At 42.2% G+C, this 26,070-nt stretch overlaps 1 protein-coding gene across 1 annotated transcript in view; it reads left to right on the top strand.

The window, feature by feature from the left end:
- Window positions 1-26,070, top strand: part of CLVS2 (clavesin 2) — a 100,343-nt gene that overhangs the window by 22,720 nt on the left and 51,553 nt on the right. The window contains exon 2 of the mRNA XM_088443071.1: window positions 7,226-7,400. Within this exon, the coding sequence (XP_088299197.1) occupies window positions 7,226-7,400 (175 nt within the window). The remainder of the gene's footprint in view (window positions 1-7,225; window positions 7,401-26,070) is intronic.

The raw sequence follows: 26,070 nt of genomic DNA, 5'->3' as shown, positions 1-26,070 counted from the left end.
AATGTACATTGAAATTGGGTGAACAATATAATATGGATTGGAATGGTGAATACCTGATACCTTTGGTGTAAGGCCTAATTCAGAGCCGGACGCTCTGAAAGAGCGCTCGCTCTGAATCAGGGCGTCTTTATTTTTTGTAAGGAGTGGCCTCCTAGCCGCTCACATTGCTGTAGGTTGCCACCCACAGCTAATGCGAGCGGCCAGGATGGTGGTCGCGATGGTCAAGACCATCGCGACCATCGGGCTTGCGACAAGACCCTTGTGGTAGGGTCTCGTGGCCGCAAGCCCCAGAGAGCTTTTGTCTCTAACAGAGCTGAAAGCTCTCCCACTGACATCACTTGTGATGTCAGTGGGGCCGCCCCCAGACGGTAGGCGTTCTCAAGGGAACGCCTCCATCTGGGCAGCCACAACCCCGACCCGCCCACCAAAGGGGGTGTGCTGTCACTCAACATCGGGTTTGCCCGTCACTATCCGGGTCTTGCACATGCACACGACGGAGCCGGCTCCGTCGTGAGTATGCGCTCTGGACCACCATCGACCCGGTTGCAAGCGCTCAGCGCTTGCGACCGGGTCTGAATCAAGCCCTAAGTTCTTACTTTGGCAGACTAGGTGTAAAACTACATTTTTATTTCTGTGTTGGGCATTCCTGTCATAAATGCTGTAAATGATTAAAAATGTAGAATATCTCCTAGTTTAATGGTATTTTCTCTTTCACTGGACTACTTGGTAAATATAGTAGATCTAAGCTCATCTGTCATTCAAAACTGAAAATAGGTTTGTTCCCATTGTGATTCAGATCCAATGAGATTAACACAAAACAGAATGAGCTGCAATGATTTGGCAATCAGTTATATTTTAAGACAATTTGATTTACTGTACATCTAAATTTATTTCATTGAAGCTGCTCTAGAAAAAGAAGCAAATTACAGTGAAAAGAATTTATTTTATTCGAGTGTAAAGCTTTCTACCTACACAGCATTTTTAGGTAATTTTAGGTCATTTGAATGGAAGTTTTGATCCATAGAAAGAGCATTATAATGCAAAGTACATGTCGGCATTGCATACTGCAGTAAAAGCAGTCCTGTTATTTTCATGAAAATCAGTGTAAATTAATATGCTGACTGATCACAGTACATAATGTAATTTGATAACATTGTTCATGGAACAGACATTTTCGGGAATACAAATGCATGTTGTTTTTTTTTAAATACAGTAACTTTTTATAACAAACTTTCCAAAAAAAAATAGAGGTAAAGAGAAGGGAACAAAGTGAGAGGAATGGTTAATCGGGGTTACAAAAGAGCAGGAAGAAAATAACTAGGGGAGGAGCAGAGAGAGGCAGAGGAGGATATAAAAAGGTGGGAAATGTGACTGTAAATACATGTGTACTATTTTGCAAATGGTATAACCAGAGTACTAGTATACACCAGCAGATCCTCAAAGTCACCATAAAGGCCAACAGTTTTTACAGCCATACTCATTGTTACACTTAGCATCTGGATAGAGCGGAGCTTGAACAGAACAAACAGAGCACTAGACAGTGGTGTTTGTGGGTAGCGTTGCATATACAAGTACTGATAGCAGTTATACTGTGGATATATCGCAGGATCTCAGTGGAGCTAAGTGAAACATGTCCATGTCCAACTGTGGTACTCTATCAAAGTGACAAGTTGGTGCCACACATTCACAGAAGACCAAATGGTGGTCATCTTGACAAGGTACTTATGTTTCCGGCAGTAGCGCACTCCATATTTTAACAGGAAAGATTTAAGAAGGGTTACAATATTAGGAGCAGACCTCCAAAGGCTCAGATGTGATCGAGACCAACTACAGTGTCCCACAATTTGTGGACACATAATATGTCATTTACAAGGGCCTCCAACATATGGATTTCAGGGAAATCCAGGGCCAATCTGGTAATAATAACTTTGGCCAGTGTAGGCAGTCCTATGACATATTTGTAACATTAACAAGATCTTCATAGTCAAGTCCAAATAGACATACCCTAGGGTCAGCAGTAGCAAAAGGGAAGTATACCTAATATTGGACTATACTAGATGCCAAAATTCATGACTGCAAGGACAAGCCCAGAACAAGTACCAAAAATCACAGTTAGGGGCACAACACTTAGGACAGAAACTATGGTGACAAACAGCAGTGACTCCTACCCAATTGCATGAGGGGGGCTACCGCTGCTGGTCCTGTGCAATGGACCTGGCAGATGCCGGGACTGGCGCATGTGCAAAAGCAGTAGTGGCATAGCACATGCGCACATTATCAGCTTCTAGGGACTGCATCAGTTGAAGCCCCTAGGAGATGGGTAGGGCTGCCGGAAAGACAGAGCAGTGGCTTCCACGTGAGTGATTGAAGAGCATTAGGCAAATATCTGGAGTTGAGGTCACAATATAGGAAAGCGATGACTTTAATGGGACCCAACATGAGAAGGGGAGTGGGAAAGGGGAGACCAAAGGAGAAAAATTATCCAACTGGGAATGCACAGCATGATGGTACTGAAGATATCTGAAAAAGACAGAGTTAGGGAGACCAAACTCCACCTTCACTTGATCATAAGACTTAAATCTGCAATTGTGGATAGTCACTCTGTGGATGATGGAGCTTAGGACTGAGGAAGCAGACCCCTAGACAGAGTAATAAGCAGTTAGGTGGCTTCCCTTAGCCAGGGGAGGGAATGGCATGGGGAAAGTCGTAGACCTCACAGGCAGTCCTACCAGAAGAGCAGCAGTGGAATAGCAGTCAGGCAGCATTACACAAGATGGCAGCCACAGCTACACACTGGTTCATAGATGCTGGTGCACTGCTCAAGACACAAAAGAAGGAAGGAGTCACCACCAGCCAGCTTGGACACCAGTGGCTGAATACAACCACACAGAACCTATCAGCCAGGAACCCCTGGAAACCACAACAGGAACCACAGTCAGATAAGTATGGGTGGCAGCAGAGAAGACAATCAGAAAGGATCTAGGCAGGGGATCAGAGAGGTGTCACCAGAGTGAAAACCCCGGAACCTCCAGGTTGTGCAGCAGGATTAGGTCAGGAAGCTGGAAGAAGACATCTTACACAATGTTGCTCCATGCCATCCCCAATTCATGGTATTTTTAAGGACATTAAAGTTCTTAACAGCTTTAAAAGTGAATGAAGTCAACTTCTCATTTTGCTACTTGTATGCTGTCATTTCATGAAGTAGTGTTTCCACAATAGTAAGTGTGTATGATATCAGCCCCCTAATGTTTGTATTTTGGTATTATAGGTCATAATTGCCAAATTTTTAAAACTAGTTTCAATGGCATTTTAGCTGTTAGTAGAATGCGCAATGTCCAGTTGAGGGGTGTTATGCTCCACCCTAAGGGCATGTCTAGCCCCACATATGGGCATACTGTATCTGTGCTTAAATGCTATGCGCAAGATATTTCTATATAACATTAGTAGCAATATATTTTGGGAAATCTTGCAAGTGCTGATACTAACAATACTCAATTTCTTGTATGCAACTATGCGCTGTGATATTTCTTTCCTTCTCTCTCAGCACAATACATGATCAATGTGATGCCTATATTTAATCTTGTGCGAATTCATCCCTGAGCATATTTTTCTTGCTGGGTCGACTTATAATATGTTGCTATGAGGAATTGTGTTTGGGATCCTGACAGTATTTAAACAGGCTGGTTTTAGTGCACCACAGGCTGCTGTATTAACCAGCTACATTTATTTATTTATTCATTAACAGTTTCTTATATAGCACAGCATATTCCATTGCTCTTTACAATTGGAACGACATTAATAGAACAAAACTGGGTAACAGACAGACATAGAGATAAGAGGGCCCTGCTCGCAAGCTTACAATCTACAGGGAGCTACATAAAATATGCTTACCTTTAGATCAAGCTTAGCAAAGTAGCCATTATTTTCATGTTCCATTTTAGATATTCTATTACTTGAAACTATATTTCACCTAATTACTGTTGGTTTGCCACATATTTATTATTATTTATTCACAGTTACTTGTATAGTGCAGCATATTCCACTCACTTTACAATTATAATACATATGATAAGATATTACAGACTTACTTTACTGATCATCTCTTGGTAAAAAACAGGTTTTATTACTTTTTTTGTATTGTCCTTTTTGTATATGCAACTAAACATTACTAATAAAAAAATTCTTACTCTCAGCCACAGCTCACACTAGCAATAGGAGCAGATGCTGAGATAAGAAGACACTGATAACATGGGTCTGACGAACTGCATTCTCTATAGCCAGGGGTCCAACAAGGAGTTGCTGAGAGTTGACAGTGTTAAATCACTGTCCATGTCCAGAAACTCCTCTGCAGAGGAGAATCCAAAGAGCTCAGGAGTTTTGATATAAAATTCAGGGCATCGGCAGATTAGAGCTTGAAATGGGACTCTCCTGTAGGATGCAGGAGGGTAGGCAACTATGTTATAGATTACATAAATACATTGTTTCTTTTCAAGGTCTGCTTTCATGAAAAGCTTGATATTGCATTAATATTTCTAATATTATAGATGTAGAGATCTAGGGCCTCAATTCTATAGGAGGCTGCAATAATGCGGCCTGAGTGTAGGCATAAATTTGTGGCCTAGAGACAATAACAAAAATGTGGTACAGCGCTTTCACAATTAGGATATTGAGCAGTCTTTTATCATTCCAATGAAGATTCAGGTATTTCTTTTCATCAACAACTCACAAAGGCATTTCTTGATTTGATGCTTGCAATGAATCTTACTGCTCATTCTTTATAAAAATAGCAATATACCAGATTTTGGAGACAAATCAGTATTAATACAAAGATGACAATGTATACACCTTCCCAGTAAACAGGAGATCCTCTGTATTCACATTAGTGGTCTATGTGTTAAGACTTGGAGAGAGATAAAGTAAAACTACCAACCAATCAGGATTTGTTTTTCAAACACAGCCTGTAAAGTGACAGTTGAGAACTGATTGGTTGTTACTTTTTCACCATCCACTCTATCTATCTCCCAGGCTTAGTACATAGACCCCCTTAATCATTTATGTGATTGTCCACACTCCTGACCACTGTTTTTGACAGTTAAACTAAAAAAGATAGGGTAGGATGTACATTGTGAATGGAAGGAATAGCTAGAAATGAATATTGTATCCACCCACGGGCTGCACAAAGGGATGATATGACAAGTATCAATTATAATGATAATGTCTCTGAAAATGGGTGGTGCTGTTCCTTTTTTTTACCATAAGCTAAATATTTCATTATGCTTTGCTCTGATTTTGTAGATGACTAATATGTATTATAGCGACGCCGACAATGAAAATAAAATTATATCCTGTAGCAGTATATTGCTACTAATATAACAGTTTATTTATTGATCTAGGAACATAGGGCATTAATTCCCAGAATTATGGCAGCCTGCTGTGGATAGTTTCTGAATACATTTATTATTAACCAGAACTGTCTGACATTCAAGGAAAGGCAAGACAATATCACTCATATAAAAATAATATTGTTTTAGGTTTAAGGTCTGCCTACACACAGTGCTAGTGGTGTACACGTGAGCTATCCCGATTAAGCTCTGTTCACTATCACGGTGATTTAACCTGAAGCACACTGTAATTAAAAAATATATATATTACTGATATATAGCTCATAGGAAGAGAGTTTGTATGCGGGAGGATGGAGCAGTGCAGGAGCTGTGTTATAGTCATACTCAGGGGTGCAGAGAGGGTGGGGGGAGAGGGTACAAATTACCCGTACCCGGGCTTGCTGGATGGGCCTGGTGCGGGCCCGGGTCTGGCGCTGCCCCCCCCCCGCCCTTCCTTTTACCTCACAGCAGCCCAGCACATGCTGGAACACGCGGAACCTTCATATTTTGGATATATATATAATAGTATCAGGTGGCAAAAGTGGATCTATAATTATTACTAAAATGTGCACCGTTGCATAAAATCAGGATGCATTTTGCTAATAGGTCTAATTACATTTTCCTGGTGTCACACGTTTGTCCTTTTATTTTATTTTAAAGGTTTCACTTGAAGTTACTGTGCAGTGGCATTTACTATCATTATAAACTGTGCATGTAAAAAAAAGAGTGAAAGCAGTGTGTATAATTGCCATGGAAATGGAGGGGGGCTTGAAATAAAAGTGAATGCGAGGAGATATATCTACAGTATTTCCCATTTCTCCCTCTACCAGTTAAAGTATTATAGTGATCCAGGTGGGAGGACCTTACTACTTTAACAGATTATATGGGAAAGATTTCTGGACTGCACAACCTGACTATATATATGATGGGAGGTGCTACCTGATGAGACTAATTGCAGGCACAGAAACAGACAAATCTCAGGTGCACAACTCCAAATTATTAATAATATATATAAATGCAATAAAATTTTGCAATCAATAGAGGTTTTTAGCATAATCATGGCCAAGGTTATGGGCCTACCCACCATATCCAGGTAACCTCTTTCGGGTAAGTCCCTAACATACTAGGGTTCAAATCCAGAGCGCAGGACCCCCCAAAACTGGCCCAGCTAAGCCACCCCAGGGCACCGCCATAGTAAGAAAAGTGCAGTGTAAAGAGATAGTTAGGAGCAGCTGCAGCTGCATATAAAGAATGAAAATAAAAAAGTGAAGTACATATATATTAAACACACAGTGAAGGGTTAAAATGTGTTATAAAGGAAAATGTGTTATAAAGTGGTGCCCTGAGACAGATCAACCAATGCAATCCAGGGGGGCCCACGCCCCAAAAATGAACCAAAGTTGCACTACAGTATATAACTTGTAGGACTTACCTAGAATTGTGCCTAATACAGTGTGCATATACATTACCATACTCCATGCTTTTAAACCAATAAGGAAGGGTGCTAATCCTGAATGAGGACGTCTCCTTTCCCTCAGAAGTGAATATAAGGCACATTAAATGGAGTATATGGGAAAGATTTCTGGACTGCACAACCTGACTATATATATATATAATGGGAGGTGCTACCTGATGAGACTAATTGCAGGCACAGAAACAGACAAATCTCAGGGGCACAACTCCAAATTATTAATAATATATATAAATGCAATAAAATTTTGCAATCAATAGCAGATTGAATGATGTGCTTTTACATAAATGTTTCATACATAATTTTATGAATCAGAACTGTACAATATATTTCATGAAGTAAATTGTTGTAACATGCATCTCGTCTATCTTAGATACACCCTTGTGGATATTCTACGTGCAATACTGCTATCCCTGGAAGCTATGATAGAAGACCCAGAACTTCAAGTCAATGGATTTGTTTTAATAATAGATTGGAGCAACTTTACTTTCAAGCAGGCGTCAAAGTTGACCCCAAGCATGCTTAGACTAGCGATTGAAGGTCTTCAGGTAAGAGCATCATTCTATTAAGACACTATAATCTTCATTAAAAAATTTACAAACTATAACAGTCATCTATTTCACATGAATACTGAGTGGCCAAATTATTGTGACCATCGGGTTAGTACTGTGTTAGTATACTATTGCCCTTAATATGGCTTGAATATGGCCTGAATTCTTCTAGACATGGATTCTACTAACTGTTGGTATGTTTTGGGGGGAATATTAGCCTAAATACAATGAACAGAGGGCCTGATTAAGACCTGCTCGCGAGCGCTAATGTTCGCCCAGTGCAAATATTAGCCTAAATACAATGAACAGAGGGCCTGATTAAGACCTGCTCGCGAGCGCTGATGTTCACCCAGTGCGCATGCGCACGACGGAGGCGGCTCCGTCGTGCGCATGCGCGAGACCCAGATAGCGACGGGCAAGCTGTCGCTCCGGGTCTCACTACAAAGGGGGCGTGCTGTCGATGTTGAGTGACAGCACGCCCCCTTTGGTGGGCGTGCCGGGGGCATGGCTACCCAGACGAAGGCGTTCCCATGGGAACGCCTACCCTCTAGGGCCGGCCCCACTGACATCACAAGTGATGTCAGTGGGTGGACTTCTTGCTCTGGAAGAGCAAGAAGTCCACTGGGACTTGCAGTAACGAGACCCTACCACAAGGGTCTCGTCGCAAATCCGATGGTCGCGATGGTCTTGACCATCGCGACCGCCATCCTGGCCGCTCGCACTAGCTGTGGGTGGTAACCCACAGCTATGTAAACGGCCAGGAGGCCGCTCTAAAAATACAATAGGCGGGCACTGATTCAGAGCGAGCGCTCTGAAAGAGCGTCTGGCTCTGAATCAGGCCCAGAGTTGCCTCAACAAGCCTAAAGAGTTCTGATTATGCAAGAAGGATCCATGCTTTTCTCTTGTAGCCTCCATATCCTCACTATCTACATGGTGTAATTGAAATATTAAAACATCATTTGTCAGACCACATAACCCATTTCCAATCATTTACTGTCCAATTCCTGTGTTCCTGAGCAAACTGCAAGTGTTTCTCCCTGTTTGCAGCTTATGGACAGGCCTTCTGCTTCTGTAGCCCATACAATGTACTGTGCGGCATACTGTTTGTTGAGAGGCCATCTAAATTTGTCCCTGATTCTGATTAGCCATAATTTGATGTACTGTTGCCTGTGGCAGCTCCAGATGTAGGGAAGCAGCACAGTCCAAAATTCAAATAGGGGAGCTACACCAACTGTTTTTCAAATGCTGCCAAACATTGCCGACTGGGACTCACTGGCAGTTGGCTTTGCTCCCCTATTTGAATTTTGGTCTTTACGATCACATGATTTACATTCAGATTCAGTTTTTTGTCTGCATCCACTCTGTGTTCACTTTAACAACTGCCTCCCTTGAACAATTAACCAGTGGAGCTAATGCTAATGCTTGCACCACTGCTGTGAGTGCCAACAATCATACAACATTCAAAGTCCATCATATTGCACTGTTTACATATAATTTAATGAGTGATACACTTCATTAGTCTCTGCACATCTTCACCTTTCTGTTATACAGATTCAGATTCATAATTGGGCCACTCAATGTCTAAAGCTGCATACACACGTAAAGATTTTCTGTCGAACAATCCAACTAGTTGATTGGTTGGAATGAAAATCTGGTAAGGTATGAAAGCAAATGACAATCAGCAATTTGCCCCAAACGGCGGAAAATGGACAAAAACTGTTGTTTGAACAAATTGTTTAGATCAAACATTTAAAAACTTGTTTGACGACTATTTTCATCTGTTTTCTGGCATTTAGGAGCAAATTCACGATCATCAGTTACTCCCATACGTTACCAGATTTTCATTCCAATCAATCAACTAGTTGGATGGTTGGACAGAAAATCTTTACATGTGTATGCAGCTTAACTTATTAGAACTGTGTCAATAAAGTCTGAATTTCTTTGTATATTCTGTAATAAAGAAATGTCTTAAAAATCGAAGCATAAAGTGGCCATAGAATTGAATGTTATTTTAATGTCATAACTTTATCTCCTGTTAAAAAAAATTAAACCTTTGTGTATTCAAGTAATTGCTTATCAATATATGAGTTTTAATCACACAGTGAAGAACATATTCACAGTATCTTATAAACAAATCTTAATGTGTAATTTTACTATACATTTCAAATGACCCTATAAGGAGAATGTTTTTGACCTAAATATTTAAATCATTGGGTTTTTCTTCCTGGCCCTTTTTTATTTTTTAATGCCCATTGCTTCATTATACAGTGAGATTATACAAGCATAACCACTTTCTTAATTATATTAGGCATCTAACAAAAAAATAATTAAATATGTAGCATGAAAGGCAGTGGATCCCGCAGTGCTTTACATGCTTGACACATAATAAATCTTTGGTACAAAAATATAAACAAACAAACATGAAAGCTGCATACTGTATACTGGAAAATATTAGCTATTATTGTACTATTCAGTTATCCTATACCATACCATCTTCATTGCATGTGTTTTGATACCGTTCCATTTTGACTGCTTTATTCGTCCAGCTTCTCACTGGGTCTGATTTTGAGTTGAAAACACAGCAAGAAAGAACAGGTAACTGTGCACCTGGGCAAACCATGTAGCAATGCAAGGGGTGCAAATACACAGCGCCGTAGCTAGTGCTCCTGGTGCCTGGTGCAGGCCACGTCGCCTCCGTATGACGTCATGTGGACGGAGCGTGCCTGCACTGGGAGTGGGTGATTACAGCAATGTCCGGAGCATCCACATGATGCTCCAGGGTGCTGTAAGGGCATCGTTGTGACCATCTGGAGTGTCCTAAGAACGCTCCAGGTGGCACTGCTGCAGAGATTCTGGCAGCAGGGTGCCATTACAGGCACCCTGCTAGCCAGATGCAGGAGCTGTGGGTGAGTGGCACTGTGCTCTGTGCAGCTGCACCACTCGCACACCCCTAGTTACGGCCCTGCAAATACATACCTTTTTTCTTGTGGGGTAAATTCTGTTTGCTATTGCATGTAGCCCACAAATGCTGGACAGCTTTATTTTTACACTGCAATATAGATGTCAGTTTGGACACTCCTCTCTCAAATCTAAATCTCTGCACATTATATACAGTCAGGTCCATAAATATTGGGACATTGACAGAATTTTCAGATTTTGGCCTCTATTCACCACCACAATGGTTTTGAAATGAAACAAACAAGATGTGCTTTAACTGCAGACTTTCAGATTTCATTTGAGGGTAATTACATCCAAATCGGGTGAACGGTGTAGGAATTACAACAGTTTCAATATGTGCCTCCCACTTTTTAAGGGGCCAAAAGTAATGGGACTATCAACTCAAAAGCTATTTCATGGACAGGTGTGGGCTATTCCCTCGTTATTTCATTATCAATTAAGCAGGTAAAAGGTCTGGAGTTTATTCTAGGTGTGACATTTGCATTTGGAATCAGTTGCTGTCAACTCTCAATATGAGATCCAAACAGCTGTCACTATCAGTGAAGCATGCCATCATTAGGCTGAAAAATCAAAACAAACCCATCAGAGAGATAGCAAAAACATTAGGTGTGGCCAAATCAACTGTTTGGAACATTCTTAAAAAGAAAGAACGCACCGGAGAGCTCAGCAACACCAAAAGACCCGGAAGACCACGGAAAACAACTGTGGTGGATGACAAAATAATTATTTCCCTGGTGAAGAAAAACCCCTTCACAACAGTTGGCCAAATCAAGAACACACTCCAGGAGGTAGATGTGTATGTGTCAAAGTCAACAATCAAGAGAAGACATCACAAGAGTGAATATAGAGGGTTCACCACAAGATGCAAACCATTGGTGAGCTACAAAAACAGGAAGACCAGATTAGAGTTTGCCAAACAACATCTAAAAAAGTCATTACAGTTCTGGAATAACATCCTATTGACAGATGAGACAAAGATCAACTTGTACCAGAGTGATGGGAAGAGAAGAGAAGGAAAGGAACTGCTCATGATCCAAAACATACCACCTCATCAGTGAAGCATGGTGGTGGTAGTGTCATGGTGTGGGCATGTATGGCTGCCAATGGAACTGGTTCCCTTGTATATTTTGATTATGTGACTGCTGACAAAAGCAGCAGAATGAATTCTGAAGTGTTTCAGGCAATATTATATGCTCATATTCAGTCAAATGCTTCAGAACTCATTGGACAGCGCTTCACAGTGCAGATGGACAATGACCCGAAGCATACTGCAAAAGCAACCAAAGAGTTTTTTAAGGCTAAAAAGTGGAATGTTATGCAATGGCCAAGTCAATCCCCTGACCTGAACCCGATTGAGCATGCATTTCACTTGATGAAGACAAAACTGAAGGGAAAATGCCCCAAGAACAAGCAGGAACTGAAGACATTTGCAGTAGAGGCCTGGCAGAGCATCACCAGGGATGAAACCCAGCGTCTGGTGATGTCTATGCGTTCCAGACTTCAGACTGTAATTGCCTGCAAAGGATTTGCAACAAAGTATTAAAAGTGAAAGTTAGATTTAGTATTGTTTAGTTTGTCCCATTACTTTTGGCCCCTTAAAAAGTGGGAGGCACATATAGAAAACGTTGTAATTCCTACACCGTTCACCTGATTTGGATGTAATTACACTCAAATTAAATCTGAAAGTCTGCAGTTAAATCACATCTTGTTTGTTTCATTTCAAAGCCATTGTTGTGGTGAATAGAAGACAAAATATGAAAATTCTGTCAATGTCCCAATATTTATGGACCTGACTGTACATCTGCTCCACCTGCAGTGCAACATGGTTTTGCCAACTACTTGCTAGTTTTTGCTATAGTCCCAAATCAGAATCATGCCCATTGCCTATACATGTAGGAAATGATTGCTCTGTCTGCTAACATAATGTTTAACCTCCAGTACGTTGTCAAGAAAGCACTAAGCGTGCAAGTACGTACCTCGAACTACAAGTAGATCAATAGCAGGTCATATGCAGGTGGCTGGGCTTTAATTACAAGAAACTGCAGAAACCCAATTAAATAAGAGTTTATCTAATAGAGTATGAACGAGTCACATTGGTCTTGCTTGACTTATAATGTATTATAAATTAGATAAACATGTTATTTGTATAAATGAAAAGGAACAATTTAATAATACTAAAATGCTTTACTACTAGCATGTTTTAAAAAGCAATTAATGTTTAAGAGACATGTTTAGTATTTACTCGAAAAAGGAAGGCGTTTATAAGCCTATATCGGACACAAAGCACACAAACAATTTGCTGATATAATACATTTTGTTTAATATATAAAGAATGGTTTATTAACTAACCCTCTGATAGAATGTTGTCAGTTTAAATATCACATATAGAATAAAATATTCCCTTTGTACAATTCCTGTAACTAGGAAGAATATCTGTCTACATGTGTCAATAAAATGTTAACTCCATTAGCTACTTCTGTAAATATCTACACATTGGCTCTATAATAGGCTAATATTCAAGGCAATGTTCATTAGTTACTTAGTAGCCTATTAGGGGTATTCAATTATAATATAAATTATCGCCGATGATCGTCATTTTCGCCGATTTCAATTATACCCATATTCAATTTCAAAGACTTTTTGCAGGTTCGAAAAGTCTTTGAAATAAAATGGGGATAACTTTTCACCACTGACTAGGTGGTGAAAAAAATTGCAGAATTGGGGTTTAGGGGTGCAGGCTTAAAAAACATAGCCTGCATCCCTGGGAATGTCATTTTAAAATAAACTGTGTCAATAACAGTTTTAAAAAAAATAGGGACACCCCAAAAAAATTATTTGAAATTTGGGGTGAAAAAAAAAACGGGAAAAAAAGTGTTTAAAAATAGGGAAATAGGTTCAGGGCTATTCTGCAAATATGCGGCAGGTGCATTCTAGAATAGGCTATTAGCAGCATATTTGCAGAATTTTTAAATAAAGACTTTAGGGACTTAAAAATATGCTAGTACCCATTTTCATGTACCCCAAATTTGATGGGACCACTTAAAAAAACGAAAAAAATAACCTAAGTGCTCTTCCGCAACACTTCTTCAATGTCGGGAAAAAACACCTGCCGCGGCTATTTAAAACCCCGACTTTCATTTGCAGGCTAAAACGGGGATTCCCATAGTGATCCCCCATGTTTTTACAGCTTTAGGGGGTCCTACAATTTATTCCAGGTAAACTTCGTTTTTTTTCGCCGATCCTACTTCGCCGGGTACCATTTTCGTAGCTTTTAAATTGAATACGGGGATAAAGCGGGAGCGTGCCCGATACTTTATCCCAAGAAAATCTCCGATGTGGAGCGAAAAGTCCAGCATGGACTTTATGCTCCCATATTGAATACCCCTCTAAGTATCAATTTGCAAGTCCTTGTTAGAAAAAAGTATCCACACGTTGCCAGTCCTTATAATAGTCTCCAGTAGAGATTATTTAAATAACAACCTGCTGCTCCATAGTAAAAAGTTCCAGCGTGTCTAGCACACGGCTGTACAATATGCCTCTAATGTCTCCACAGTTCAATAGATCAAGGTAGCCTGCTATCTAGCCACTGCAGCGATCCACGTTTAGTGGATAAGCCGGCTATTTGCAGATATGACTGCTCACCTGATGTGACCGTCAGCGGCGAGAACCTCGGTCCGTGGTAGACTGGACACAGAGGGCCTGATTCACCAAGGTTCGCAGTTGCTAATATGCATGCAGTCGGCTGATTGTTGCGTTCTGCACATGCATCGCAGTGCACATGCGCGAACCGTCCACTGAAATCGGGACTTAGACCGCAGAGGCTACACAGACCCATCGCAGTGTGATTGACAGGAAGTGCAATTTCTGGGTGGTGATGGGGCAGGGGGTGGTCGGGTGAACGCAGGTGTGTCACTGCGTTTCAATGCCGTTACTTGGGCATGCATAAATTATCCACTGCTACAGCCTACGCAGCCTGAGGTCTCATAGCGTGCATGGCTGTTAGCAATTTCTGAGTGAGGTCACGGCTTGTGCAAGTGTGAGTATGGGTCCGATGTTACTCAACTGTACCGATGGTTTTGCTATTTTGCTAAAGTATATGGATGTGAATAAGGGGAATGAGCGTCCTTATGTTAGGCTGCGATTGCAATGTGAATGCAAACATTTGCATATCACAGCTGATATTGGCAATTGTGTTGCCTGTGTATTAGCAGAATAGCGATCCTTGATGAGTCAGGCCCAGAGTCCGTTGTAAACAGCCAGATAGCTCATGTCCCAGAGACAGCAGCAGTAGTTAGTATTGCAGATTAGGAGCCTGCAACGTCCGGGCAGTAAATTCCCAGTAGCGGAATGGCAAGAATGTTGAAACTAAAAAGCAATACAAGGTCTCTTCTACTGCAGTGTTTGGAGAGCAAGTGTGCAGACTGGTCCGGGGATACCCTTAACGCGTTTCTTTCTCCGTAAGAATTTCTTCAGAAGGAACGTTTAGAATGTAACTTAATGTAAGTGGTTAAGAAGTAACTCACATAATACATGACTTAATCTTTAGCAAACCCATATTAATGTTACCTTGCAGTAGGTATGTATATATATATATATATATATATATATATATATATATAACACCCACATTTTACTTCCACTTTCAATGTGCACAGTCCATGGACTTCTACTCACTTTTTCTTGTGGAGGGAGACATGGGTATAGCAGACTAATAAATAAGTAATGCTGTGCATTATGTACAGTAGATAGGAAAATACCTAATTAAGCAGCAGCTAGAGGATGTAGCAGCTAGTGGATGCAATACTAAAATAGAACAGTCTATGAAGTCATGTGGCATACATACAAAATAACTGGAGGTTTTATTATATCCATAAAACAAAATATTCAACCAGCGTTATTAACAGAAGTAGTCCCAGATGACTAGAAAGTGCAAGTGTAGCCTACTTCATAAAAGTGGAATATTTCAAACCTGTACTGTTAGTGTGTCCTCAAGGAATACTAACAGTACAGGTTTTAGTGATATCCATGCTTGAGCAAAGATGGTTATATCTCAAGTATGGCTATCCTTAAAACCTGGACTGTTAGTGTACCTTGAGTACCATGGTTGGAAACCCATGCCCTAGGGCAATAACAGAAATGATAATTGGCCAGAACTGACATCTGAGCAAATAGAGAAAAAAATAAAGTTACATATTCAGGAGAGCATAGACAAGGTTCAAAATGTCCAGGACGAAGTCATGGCAAGCAGCAAGAAATGAATGGTATCGGTCTAAGTAAACTTCTTGTCAGAGGACTATAGAAGAATGATCAGGGTTTCATCAGAGGTCATAGTCTCAGGAATACAGAACAACGAGAACACTCCAAAATGATACACTGGAATGTGGAGAGAGGATGGGGGTGTCAAAAAGTACTAAAGTAACAGATCAAAATAGAGTCATATATGTACTTATTTAGATATTAGTATTGTGGTTTATTTAGAAATTATTATTGTGGCACTATCCCACAAAGACTGATAAATAAATTGGAACGCTTGAGTTTGAATTAAAGTCTGATAGAAAGAATTCAAATTGAGGAAACAAATATTCTAGGTAACTTAGAGCACCTGTATTTAAATTGCAAAACATCACCAATATCATGCACTTGTGTCACAAACATCCAGAAGCTGAATATAGGCCCTGATTCAGAGCCGGACGCTCTGACCAGAGCGCTCGCTCTGAATCAGGGCCCACCTCCATTAATATGGAGCGTCCTCCTGGACGCTCGTATAGCTGTGGGTCACCATCCGCAGCATATACGAGCGTGCAGGATGATGGTCGCGATGGTCTTGACCATCGCGACCATCACCACTGCGAGCAAAAGCCTGCAGTTCATTTTTTCAACCGCAAGGCCAGGAGTGATTTTGGCTCTATCAGAGCCAAAATCACTCCCACTGACATCACTAGTGATGTCAGTGGGGCCGGCTTCAGACGGTAGGCATTCCCTTGGGAACGCCTCCGTCTGGCAGGCACGCCCTCGGCACGCCCACCAAAGGGGGCGTGCTGTCAGTCAACATCGACAGCACGCCCCCTTTGATGAGACGCTACGAGCGAAGGAAAGTCCTTCGCTCGTCGCGTCTCGCGCATGCGAATGACGGAGCTCCCTCCGTCGTGCGCATGCACAGTGCAGACCATCAACCCACTTGCGAGCAGTCAGCCGATCGCGAGTGGGTCTGAATGAGGGCCATAGTTTTAAAACACAATGGATATAGGGGTCCTTACTTTAGATGGGTTACAAGCTGGAAGACAATGTTACAAAGCAGTAAAGAAGGACACTAGGTAGCATAGACATAACAGTAACAGATACTGTAGGGACAAATGATTGGTGAGACCACCTAATCACCACCATTGGTGAGACCACCTCCGGACTATACATAGACAGTAATTAGGTGGAAAATGTCTAGATAGACACCAGATGTTAGACAGTCAGTAGTTAAATAGGGACATAAGGTTGACAGGGACTAAAGTCAGCCAAGTTAAAGTTAAACATGTAAAAAGATCAACAAGTACAAAAGGTCGACAGGCTCAAAAGTTCGACACGAAAATGGTCGACATAAAAATGGTCGACCTTTTTTTTTTTAGGGTTAGGTTTAGGGTTAGACACTTACTGGAGGGTTAGGCCTATTTCACACTTGCCGGTTTTGCTGCTGCTGCACAAGTCCGGCCGGCACAAACCCATGTGTGTGAAAGGAAAAATTGTTTCCTTTACACCACTGGCGTGCAGGGATGGGACGGACACAGCACAGCAGCCGTCCTGCACAGTGGATATTCCCAGCTGTAACATGGCAACCGTGCCGTGCCCGTGCCATGTGAAAGAAGGCACCTGCTTTCAGCCACCACTATTTTTCACACCCGGCAAAAAATCGGGCGGCTTTTTGCCGCCCAGTCAAAACTGGCAAATGTGAAATAGCCGATAGGGTTAGGCACTTACCCAGATGGTTTGGATTAGACACCAGGAGGGAGGGTTAGGGTTAGGTACCAAGGGGAGGGTTAGGGTGAAGATTAGGGCTAAAAAACAAAAAATAAAAGTGGCAACCATTTTCATGTCGAACTTTTGACCCTGTCGACCTTTTTACATATCTAACTTTAGTGTGTCTGACTTTTGTCCCTGTCAACCTTTTGTCCCTGTATAACTGTTGCCTGTCTAACATGTGGTGTCTATCTAGACATTGTCTATCTAATTACTGTCTATCTCTAATACCACAACTCTAAAATATTGTATTAATTTCTGAATTCCTAATCTTCTGAAGAACTAAACAAAGTAATGGCTGTTAGAAGCTTTCAAATATATCAAAGGGTTTAACATGGTAAAGTATAGTAGATGGTCCATAAATGTTGCTTTGAACTCACTCCAGTGTTAAAGTGCTTTGCATCATATATTATTTAATACAATTATTATAAATATCTAATTTATTACAGCCATTTGCAAGCACAATTTCAAGTGTAATGGAACTTTCTTGGCCTTAAGGAAGTTATCTCAATATTTTGCAGCAATATTTTCCTTCCCGGTCCAAGAAATCAATTCATTGAGGCCTCTGTTCTTGTCACTCTCAGCACTCCAGACACAATCCTACTAAATTTTTTCTCTAGGCCAATATTTTTAAAATAAACTGATTTTTGGATAATGTACAAAATTTGGGTGTTTATCTAGTCGACAACATATGAAAAACCTGTTTGTTTTCAAGATTATATAGGCACTGCAATAATGTGAATTACATCTTACTCCAGGACATCGGCAGTTTTACTAGCTTGGCAAAACAATTTTTTTTCTCTGTAAGCAATAGCAACTGAACTGAAGTTCATCATAAATAAATGAAAATGCATTTTTAAATGTCTATAGAAGAAAAATTACATTTGCTTTTAGTTCAGCTTCTTGTATTTTTAGGGGAAAAAAACACTTTTATGGGCATTTTGGTTACATTTTATTTGGAATGTTAGAAGGTCCATAAACACTAATGGACAGAAAAAAACCTCTAGCAGCAAAGGGGTTAATAAGTTATTCTTGTGAAAAGTGCAGCTTTACTTAGTAAATAATCAAAGGTGGTATACTTATTTAGTAATTAATCTAATTATACACACTTATTTGGGAATTAAAGGCAGCACACTTATTTAGGATTATGCTACTGTAGCACCACAAATGCCGTATGTACTTGCACACCAGTAAATCGAAACATTAACCATAAGGTGGTTGTTGATATGTATGTACTATTAGCAGTGTAATGCAGGTTATAATAGTAAACCCCACAGAGTCTAGATGCACTAGAAATCCCAAGTACTTAACCAGGTGTGCGGTTTATTGAAGTATAGTAGAAGTTGCTTGTATAGCCGTACTCGGGATGTAGTCTGGAATCCGACGGTCTAAAAGCCGATCGCCAGCTTCCAGACTGCTTTATCCTGACTAGGGATGAATGACAGGAGTCTAAATGTAGACGCCTGCAATTGGCCCGACGTCGTGAGACCGGCGCTCGGCATCCGCTCGGTCGGGATGCCGATCGAGCGGATGCCGGGCGCCGCAGCAGACAGCAGCGGGGGGGAGGGTTAGGTTTAGGGCTCCCGCGGGGGACTTAGGGTTAGGCACCCCCCCGGGAGGTTAGGGTTAGGCTAGGGGGAGGGAGGGTTAGGCACCCCCGGGGGGAGGTTAGGGTTAGGCATCCCCCGGGGGACTTAGGTTTAGGCAGCGGGGAAGGGAGGGTTAGGTTTAGGCACTTAGAGGGGGGGTTAGGGTTAGGCACAGGGGGGGAGGTTAGGGTTAGGCACCCCTAAGGAGGATTACGTTTAGGAGGGTTAGGTTAGGTTAGTAAATACTTACCTTTAGGACGATCGTGATTTCCTCTTTTGTCGGGCAGCCGCTGTCACACCCCCGTACTCACAGTAATACACTTACTGTAGTAATCTGGATGGAGCACTGGCCGGGGATGTATGAAGATAGTGATGTATGTACAGTAGAATACATGCAGAATATGTAGGCTATTTACACAATACCCATATCCGTATCCCACTGTGGCACTCATGCATAGCGACAAGATGGCGCCGCGCATGCTCAGAAGATAAAACAAAGACCATCGTGGTAAAGGACAATGGGCCTGATTCACAACCGATGAAAACCGTGATTATGTACGCAATCGGTGATTGTTGTGATCTGTCCATGTGTATGCGGGGCAGTGCGCATGTGCAAACTAGCCACTGTGATTGGGACTGCGACTGCTGTGACTACGCATACCCATCGCAGAGTGGTTGACAGGAAGTGCTGTTTGTGGGTGGTAACGGGGGTGTAGGCGAAATGCAGGCATGCCAGTGCGTTCGAACGTTGTTGCATGGGCATGCATAAATTATCCACAGCGATGCCATATGCAGCTTGAGAACTCATTGTCAGGGTTGCCATCAGAAATTGTGGGGCCTAGTACTGACAAAATAGGCAGTGCCCCTCGGGGTATAGGGAAGACTTGGGTGGGGTTGTGGATAATGTGGAAGGGAAGGAAGGATATTAGTTGTTGGAAAACCAAAAACTCATATTAGTGCAGGGAAGGCTGGATGGACTCAAATGGGGGCACAAGGCAGGGTCAACACAAATACCTGAGAGAGGGACCAGGGTGGCACCGGCGAATAATGCACTGGGCGGCAGGTGGGGAGAAAGAGCCTCAGCGCTGCAGCATTTGAACTATAGAGCCAACCATGAGCCAAACACAGCTCACGGAACGGCAGCCAATCAGGAGTGGCTGCTCCTGATTGGCTGCTGTTCTGCGAGCTGTAATTGGCTCACGGCCAGCTCCATAGTTCAAATGCCACAGCACCAATGTTCTTCTTTGCCGCTGCCACCTGGGCCCCCTCTCTCTGTGGCCCGTCAGTCCCCATCTGATGATGGACCTGCTCATAGTATATCAGTTATATGAAGTTAGAAATTTCTGAGTTAGGTCAGAGCATGTGCAAGTGTGCGTGAGGCTGCAATTGTACTCGATGTTATTGATGGTTTTGCTAAACATTACGGATGTGTGTAAGGTAAGGTGGGCGTCCCTGTGTAGTGCTGCAATGGCATAGCGATCACAATGGATTAGCATACCTTCGCAGTGAAACTGCATGCGTAATCACAGCCGCGATCACAGTTACGATCTGTAATGAATCAGGCCCAATGTTTCTTATAAGGAGCATTTATGGAAGTAGCGCACTCCACATTTCAACTGTGGTTACATGTGACTCTGTTGCTGAGAAATATAAAAAATAAATCAAACATGTTGGAAAGAAAAAAAAAAAAAGAAAAAAAAAGAATTTATATATATATATATATATATATATATATATATACATATATACATATATATATACTAGAGATGAGCGGGTTCGGACTTCTGAAATCCGAACCCCCCCGAGCCCCCCCGATCCGAGTAGGGAACCGAGTTCGGCTTGGGTTTTCCCGCCTGACTTGGAACTGAAATCGAGGCAAAACGTCATCATCCCGCCTTCCGGATTTCACAGGTTTTGGATTCTATAAAAGGTCCCCGCGTCGGTGCCATTTCTCACTCCGGCTGTGGATAGTGAAGATGGAGGTTGGGAGCTAGGGCTGGCTGGGCTGTGTTGTGCTGCTGTTGTCCATAGGGGCTGTGTCCACTCAGTCCATAGGGGCAGACTGGGCTGTGTTGTGCTGCTGTTGTCCATAGGGGCTGGCTGGGCTGTGTTGTGCTGCTGTCATAGGGGCTGGCTGATCTGTGTTGTGCAGTCAGTTGTCCATAGGGGCTGTGTCCTCTCCAAAGTCTATAGGGGCTGTCTCTACTGTGTTGTGCAGTGTCCTGTAAAGGCTGTAGTCCTAAAGGGGTGCTGTAGCTTTGTCCAGGGGGTGATCTGTCCATCAGGGGTGCTCCCCCAAAGTGCACTCTAAAAATTTTTTTTTTACTGTGTTTGTGAATTGTGTGCGCAGTAGCTGCACATGCATCAACAAAGTAGTGCCAAGCATGCGCCTGTGTCAAAAATCAAGGGCCAGCTGGCTTGTCTGTTAGAGGGTGCTGTAACCCCCAACGCGCACTCCAAAAAAAATAAAAACTTTTTTTTACTGTGTTTGTGAATTGTGTGCGCACTAGCCGCACGTGCATCAACAAAGTAGCGCCTAGCGTACACCTGTGTCATAAGTAAAGGGCCAGGTGGCTTGTCTATTAAAGGGTGGTGTAACCCCCAAAGTGCACTCCAAACAAATAAAAAAATATTTTTTTCTGTGTTTGTGAATTGTTTGAGCTGTAGCCGCACGTGCATCAACAAAGTAGCTCCAAGCGTGCGCCTGTGTCATAAATCAAGGGCCGGCTGGCTTGTCCATCAGAGGGTGCTGAAACTCCCAAAGTGCACTCCAAAAATTTTTTTTTTTCTGTGTTTGTGAATTGTGTGCACAGTAGCTGCTCGTGCATCAGCAAAGTACTGTAGCGTCAAATGTGCACCTGTGTCATAAGTAAAGGGCCAGCTGGCTCATCTGTTAAAGGGTGGTGTAACCCCCAAAGTGCACTCCAACAAAAATAAAAAATTATTTTCTGTATTTGTGAATTGTGTGCACTGTGGTTGCACGTGCATCAACAAAGGAACAGCGCCAAGCATGCGCCTGTGTCCCATAAGTAAAGGGCCGGCTGGCTTGTCCGTTAATGGGTGGTGTAACCCCCAAAGTGCACTCCAACAAAAATAAAAAATAATTTTCTGTGTTTGTGAATTGTGTGCACTGTGGCTCCACGTGCATCAACAAAGGAGCAGCGCCAAGCGTGCGCCTGTGTCATAAGTAAAGGGCAAGCTGGCTTGTCTGTTAAAGGGTGGTGTAACCCCCAAAGTGTGCTCCACAAAAAATAAACAATTATTTTTTTTCTGTGTTTCTATGCGAAATGTATGTGTAGTACCTGCACGTGCATCAACAAAGGAGCAGCGCCAAGCGTGCACCTGTGTCATAAGTCTGTTAAACAGTGGTGTAACCCCCAAAGTGCACTCCAAAAAAAATGAAAAATTCTTCTTTTCTGTTTTGTGAATTGTGTGCGCTGTAGCCGCATGTGCATCAACTAAGTAGCAGCGCCAAGCGTGTGCCTGTGTCATAAATCAAGGGCCGGTTGGGACATCTGGTCCGGACTGAAGGACGTGCCAACTATTTCTGACATGTCTACTGTCACTGCATATGATACTGTCACCACTGACAGAATGGTGGAGGATTACATTGGTGACAGCATCCAAGTAGGGATGTCAGACAGTCCGTACCTGTACTGGCAGTAAAAAGAGGCAATTTGGAGGCCCCTGTACAAACTGGCTCTATTTTACCTGAGTTGCCCCCCCCTCCAGTGTGTACTTCGAAAGAGTGTTTAGTGCAGCTGGGAACCTTATCAGCGAAAGGCGTAGGAGGTTGCTTCCACAAAATGTGGAGAAGATGATGTTCATAAAAATTAATTATCAACTCTTCCAGGGAGGCCAGCCTCCAGAACGTACAGAGGGACCTGTGGTGGTGGATTCCAGCGGGGACGAATTAATACTCTGTGAGGATGTACACAACACTGAAGAGGGTGAAGAATCATTGTTTTGTGGGGGCACAAACGAACCAATCATTTCAGCCACAGTCGTGTGGCAGACCCTGGCACTGAAATGAATGGTTTGTTAAAGTGTGCATGTCCTGTTTATACAACATAAGGGTGGGTGGGAGGGCCCAAGGACAATTCCATCTTGCACCTCTTTTTTTCTTTGCATTATGTACTGTTTGGGGCCTAGTTTTTCAAACTGCCATCCTGTCTGCCACTGCAGTGTCACTCCTAGATGGGCCACGTGTTTGTGCCGCCCACTCGTGTCGCTTAGCATAGTCATCCAGCTACCTCGGTGCAACCTTTTGGACTAAAAACAATATTGTGATGTGTGAGGTGATCAGAATACCCTGGAAATGAGTGGAAATTAATGTTATTGAGGTTAATAATAGCATAGGAGCAGAAAAACCCGCAAATTTTGTGATTTTTAGCTGTTTTTATGCTTATTTTAAAAAAAATACAGTTCCAAAACACAAAACCCAGAACCCAAACACGGAAGGGTGGTTTTGGCAAAACCAATCTAGATCCAAAACACGAAGAAAGATCCAGATCCAAAACACGAAAAGTGGCCAGTGCAAACCCCTAATATATACATATACAATTTACAAAGAATTAATTGAACTATAAAATATTCAAAAACTATAGGCTTAATTCAGCCTAATTCAGGGATGTACGGAACTCTGATGTTCACATAGATCTTCGATGGTTCGATGGTTCGATGGTTTGAGATCTGAGATCTGCGAGATTGAAAGGATGCAGGCATCCTGGGGTGGAGATTGGGACCACTTCCCAATATGGAGGTGTGTCATCTCCGTTTTGTGGGAGAGTCGAGGACAGTGATTGCGTTTTCCGACACAGATTTACTGACCTTGGCAGTGGAGATGAGGCTGCCATTCTGAGTAACCTTAGACTCACTCAGATGACCGATGCTGCTACTGATGGCCGTGATGTAGATCGGATGCTAATCTTTGGACGCAGCACTTCGATCTGCGTTGCTGGCAGAAGGCTTCTTTTTATAATAGATGCCTCCTTTGGCATTAGCATAAATTCCCACAGCCTTTAGCATCTATTTCTGAATCAGTGAGATAGTCACGATTTGAGGGCTGTCTCATTGTTACAACCGAGACTGAATTGTCTGGATTGCAAGGCATTTGTTGAGGTACTATATATCCATGTTTTGCTAATCTGCATAGCAGAAAGCAGTTCATGGGTACCTTACGTACCTTCATGGGAGTTAAAGGGTGGTAGAGGGCGATGGAAGTTAAATAAGTGGCAGCTTAGAGCTTTATGAACAGATTGTTCCTTATGCCAGTTTCATAACTGTCATCATCATTATCAGGATACACATGATCAGCCTATACTTGGTGCTCAAAATGCGACTGGAAACATACATATTTACACTATGATCCAACACTGCATAGTCCACAGGTGCGTTAACATTTCTATTTCTAAAACTGGAAACATTTTTGTTTAATCTAAAATAAGTTAAATACAACACTACCTACAGTACAATCTTTACAAGATTCTACCATAGTGGTGCAAGACAACCGATACATTACAGCTGTCCATACTGTACATAAGAGCAGATGTTGAGAATTACATATTACATACAGATACATGGAAGTGGCACCGTACAGTTGTATTCTTATTCTTATAATAAAAGAAACTCTAGACAAAGATAATTACATCCAGAATACAGAGCAAGATATTGGTCACTGTGCAACTAGTGTTTATCATTATAAGATTATAATCCTATCAGTGATAAATAATCCCATAACTCTATTGAAACAAGTAAAATACCAGTCAGCAATGGGCAACTATTTCCAGTAATTATAAAAATGAATGATAAATCTATATGAAGATGTATCTAGCTTAGTTAAAGCTTTAGATGCATATTTATCAAAAGCCACATGTCAGATGCGGATGGGATGTGACAAATTCACCCAAAATCGCAATGCAATATTTGATTACAGCGCAAGGATGTATCAAATATCACAAGCAATGACAGAGATTGCAAGAAAGGTCTGTCCCTGCGAATCCTCTCCGCACAGTTCTCAGAGTATTCTTTGCAAAAAATAACTTGAGAGAGTGACTGCTCCTGCCCCACCACCTAACTCTCCCTGGACCATTCCACCCTCCGCACTCATCTCTAATAAAGACACACAAAACTGATATCAGGCACAGGCTCTCGGCTCTGCTCTGCCTGTCAGAGCAGATCAGGAGTCAGTGTAATGGGTAATGGGAGAAAGCCATAATAATGACATCTCCAAGTGGTGCTATTATCACAGGGCTCCCCCCGTTATTTTTTTACAATTTTATTTTAGTAAATCTTAGACAGATCGCATTTCCCATTACAAGTATGGGAAATGAGATCTGCTTACTAAAATAATGCAAATTTAAGGGTTTGGAGTATGTTTTTTGAAAACTGCTCCAATAGCGCTTTAGTGTATTTAAATGATACTAAAATAATGTGAAAGGGGTGTGAAAACCAGTGGCATTACTAGGATATATGAAGCCCACGGCAAGTTAAAAAAACTGAGCCCCCCCGAAGTATGTGTGCCGAAAAAATGGGCGTGAACACATGCCACAAGGGACATGGCCACTGAAAAATGGGGGCGTGTCACCATGACACACCAACATTTCTCGCCACTCTGGGAACATTCCTTTCCATTCCATATGCACCTTAATGCCCCCAGTAGTAGTGCCCCTCATGAAATGCCCACTTTAGTAGTGCCTTTTATGCAATGTCCCCAGTAGCAGTGCCCCCTGTAGTAGTGCCCCTTATACAGTGCCCCCAGTAGTGCACCCTTATACAGATTCCTCAGTAGTGCCCCTTATGCAGTGCCCCAGTAGTGCCACATATACAGTGCCCTTTATGCTGTGCCCCTTATATAGTGCCCTCAGTAGTGCTCCTTATACAGTGCCTCCAGTAGTGCCACTTATACAGTGCCCTCAGTAGTACCCCTAAATCAGTGCCCCCAGTAGTGGCCCCCTATGCAGTGCCCCAAGAAGTTCCCTTTATACAGTGCCTTCATAAGTGGTCTGCCCTATGCAGTGCTTCCAGTAGTGCACCTTAAACAGTGCCCCAGGTAGTGGTCCCCCTATGCAGTGCCCCTTATACAGTGCCCCCAGTAGTGATCCCTCCTATGCAGT

Source organism: Taudactylus pleione, unplaced genomic scaffold (genome assembly GCF_031769625.1).
Source record: "Taudactylus pleione unplaced genomic scaffold, aTauple2 ptg000326l, whole genome shotgun sequence".
NCBI lineage: Eukaryota > Metazoa > Chordata > Amphibia > Anura > Myobatrachidae > Taudactylus > Taudactylus pleione.
This window is presented reverse-complemented; position numbering and strand designations above follow the sequence as displayed.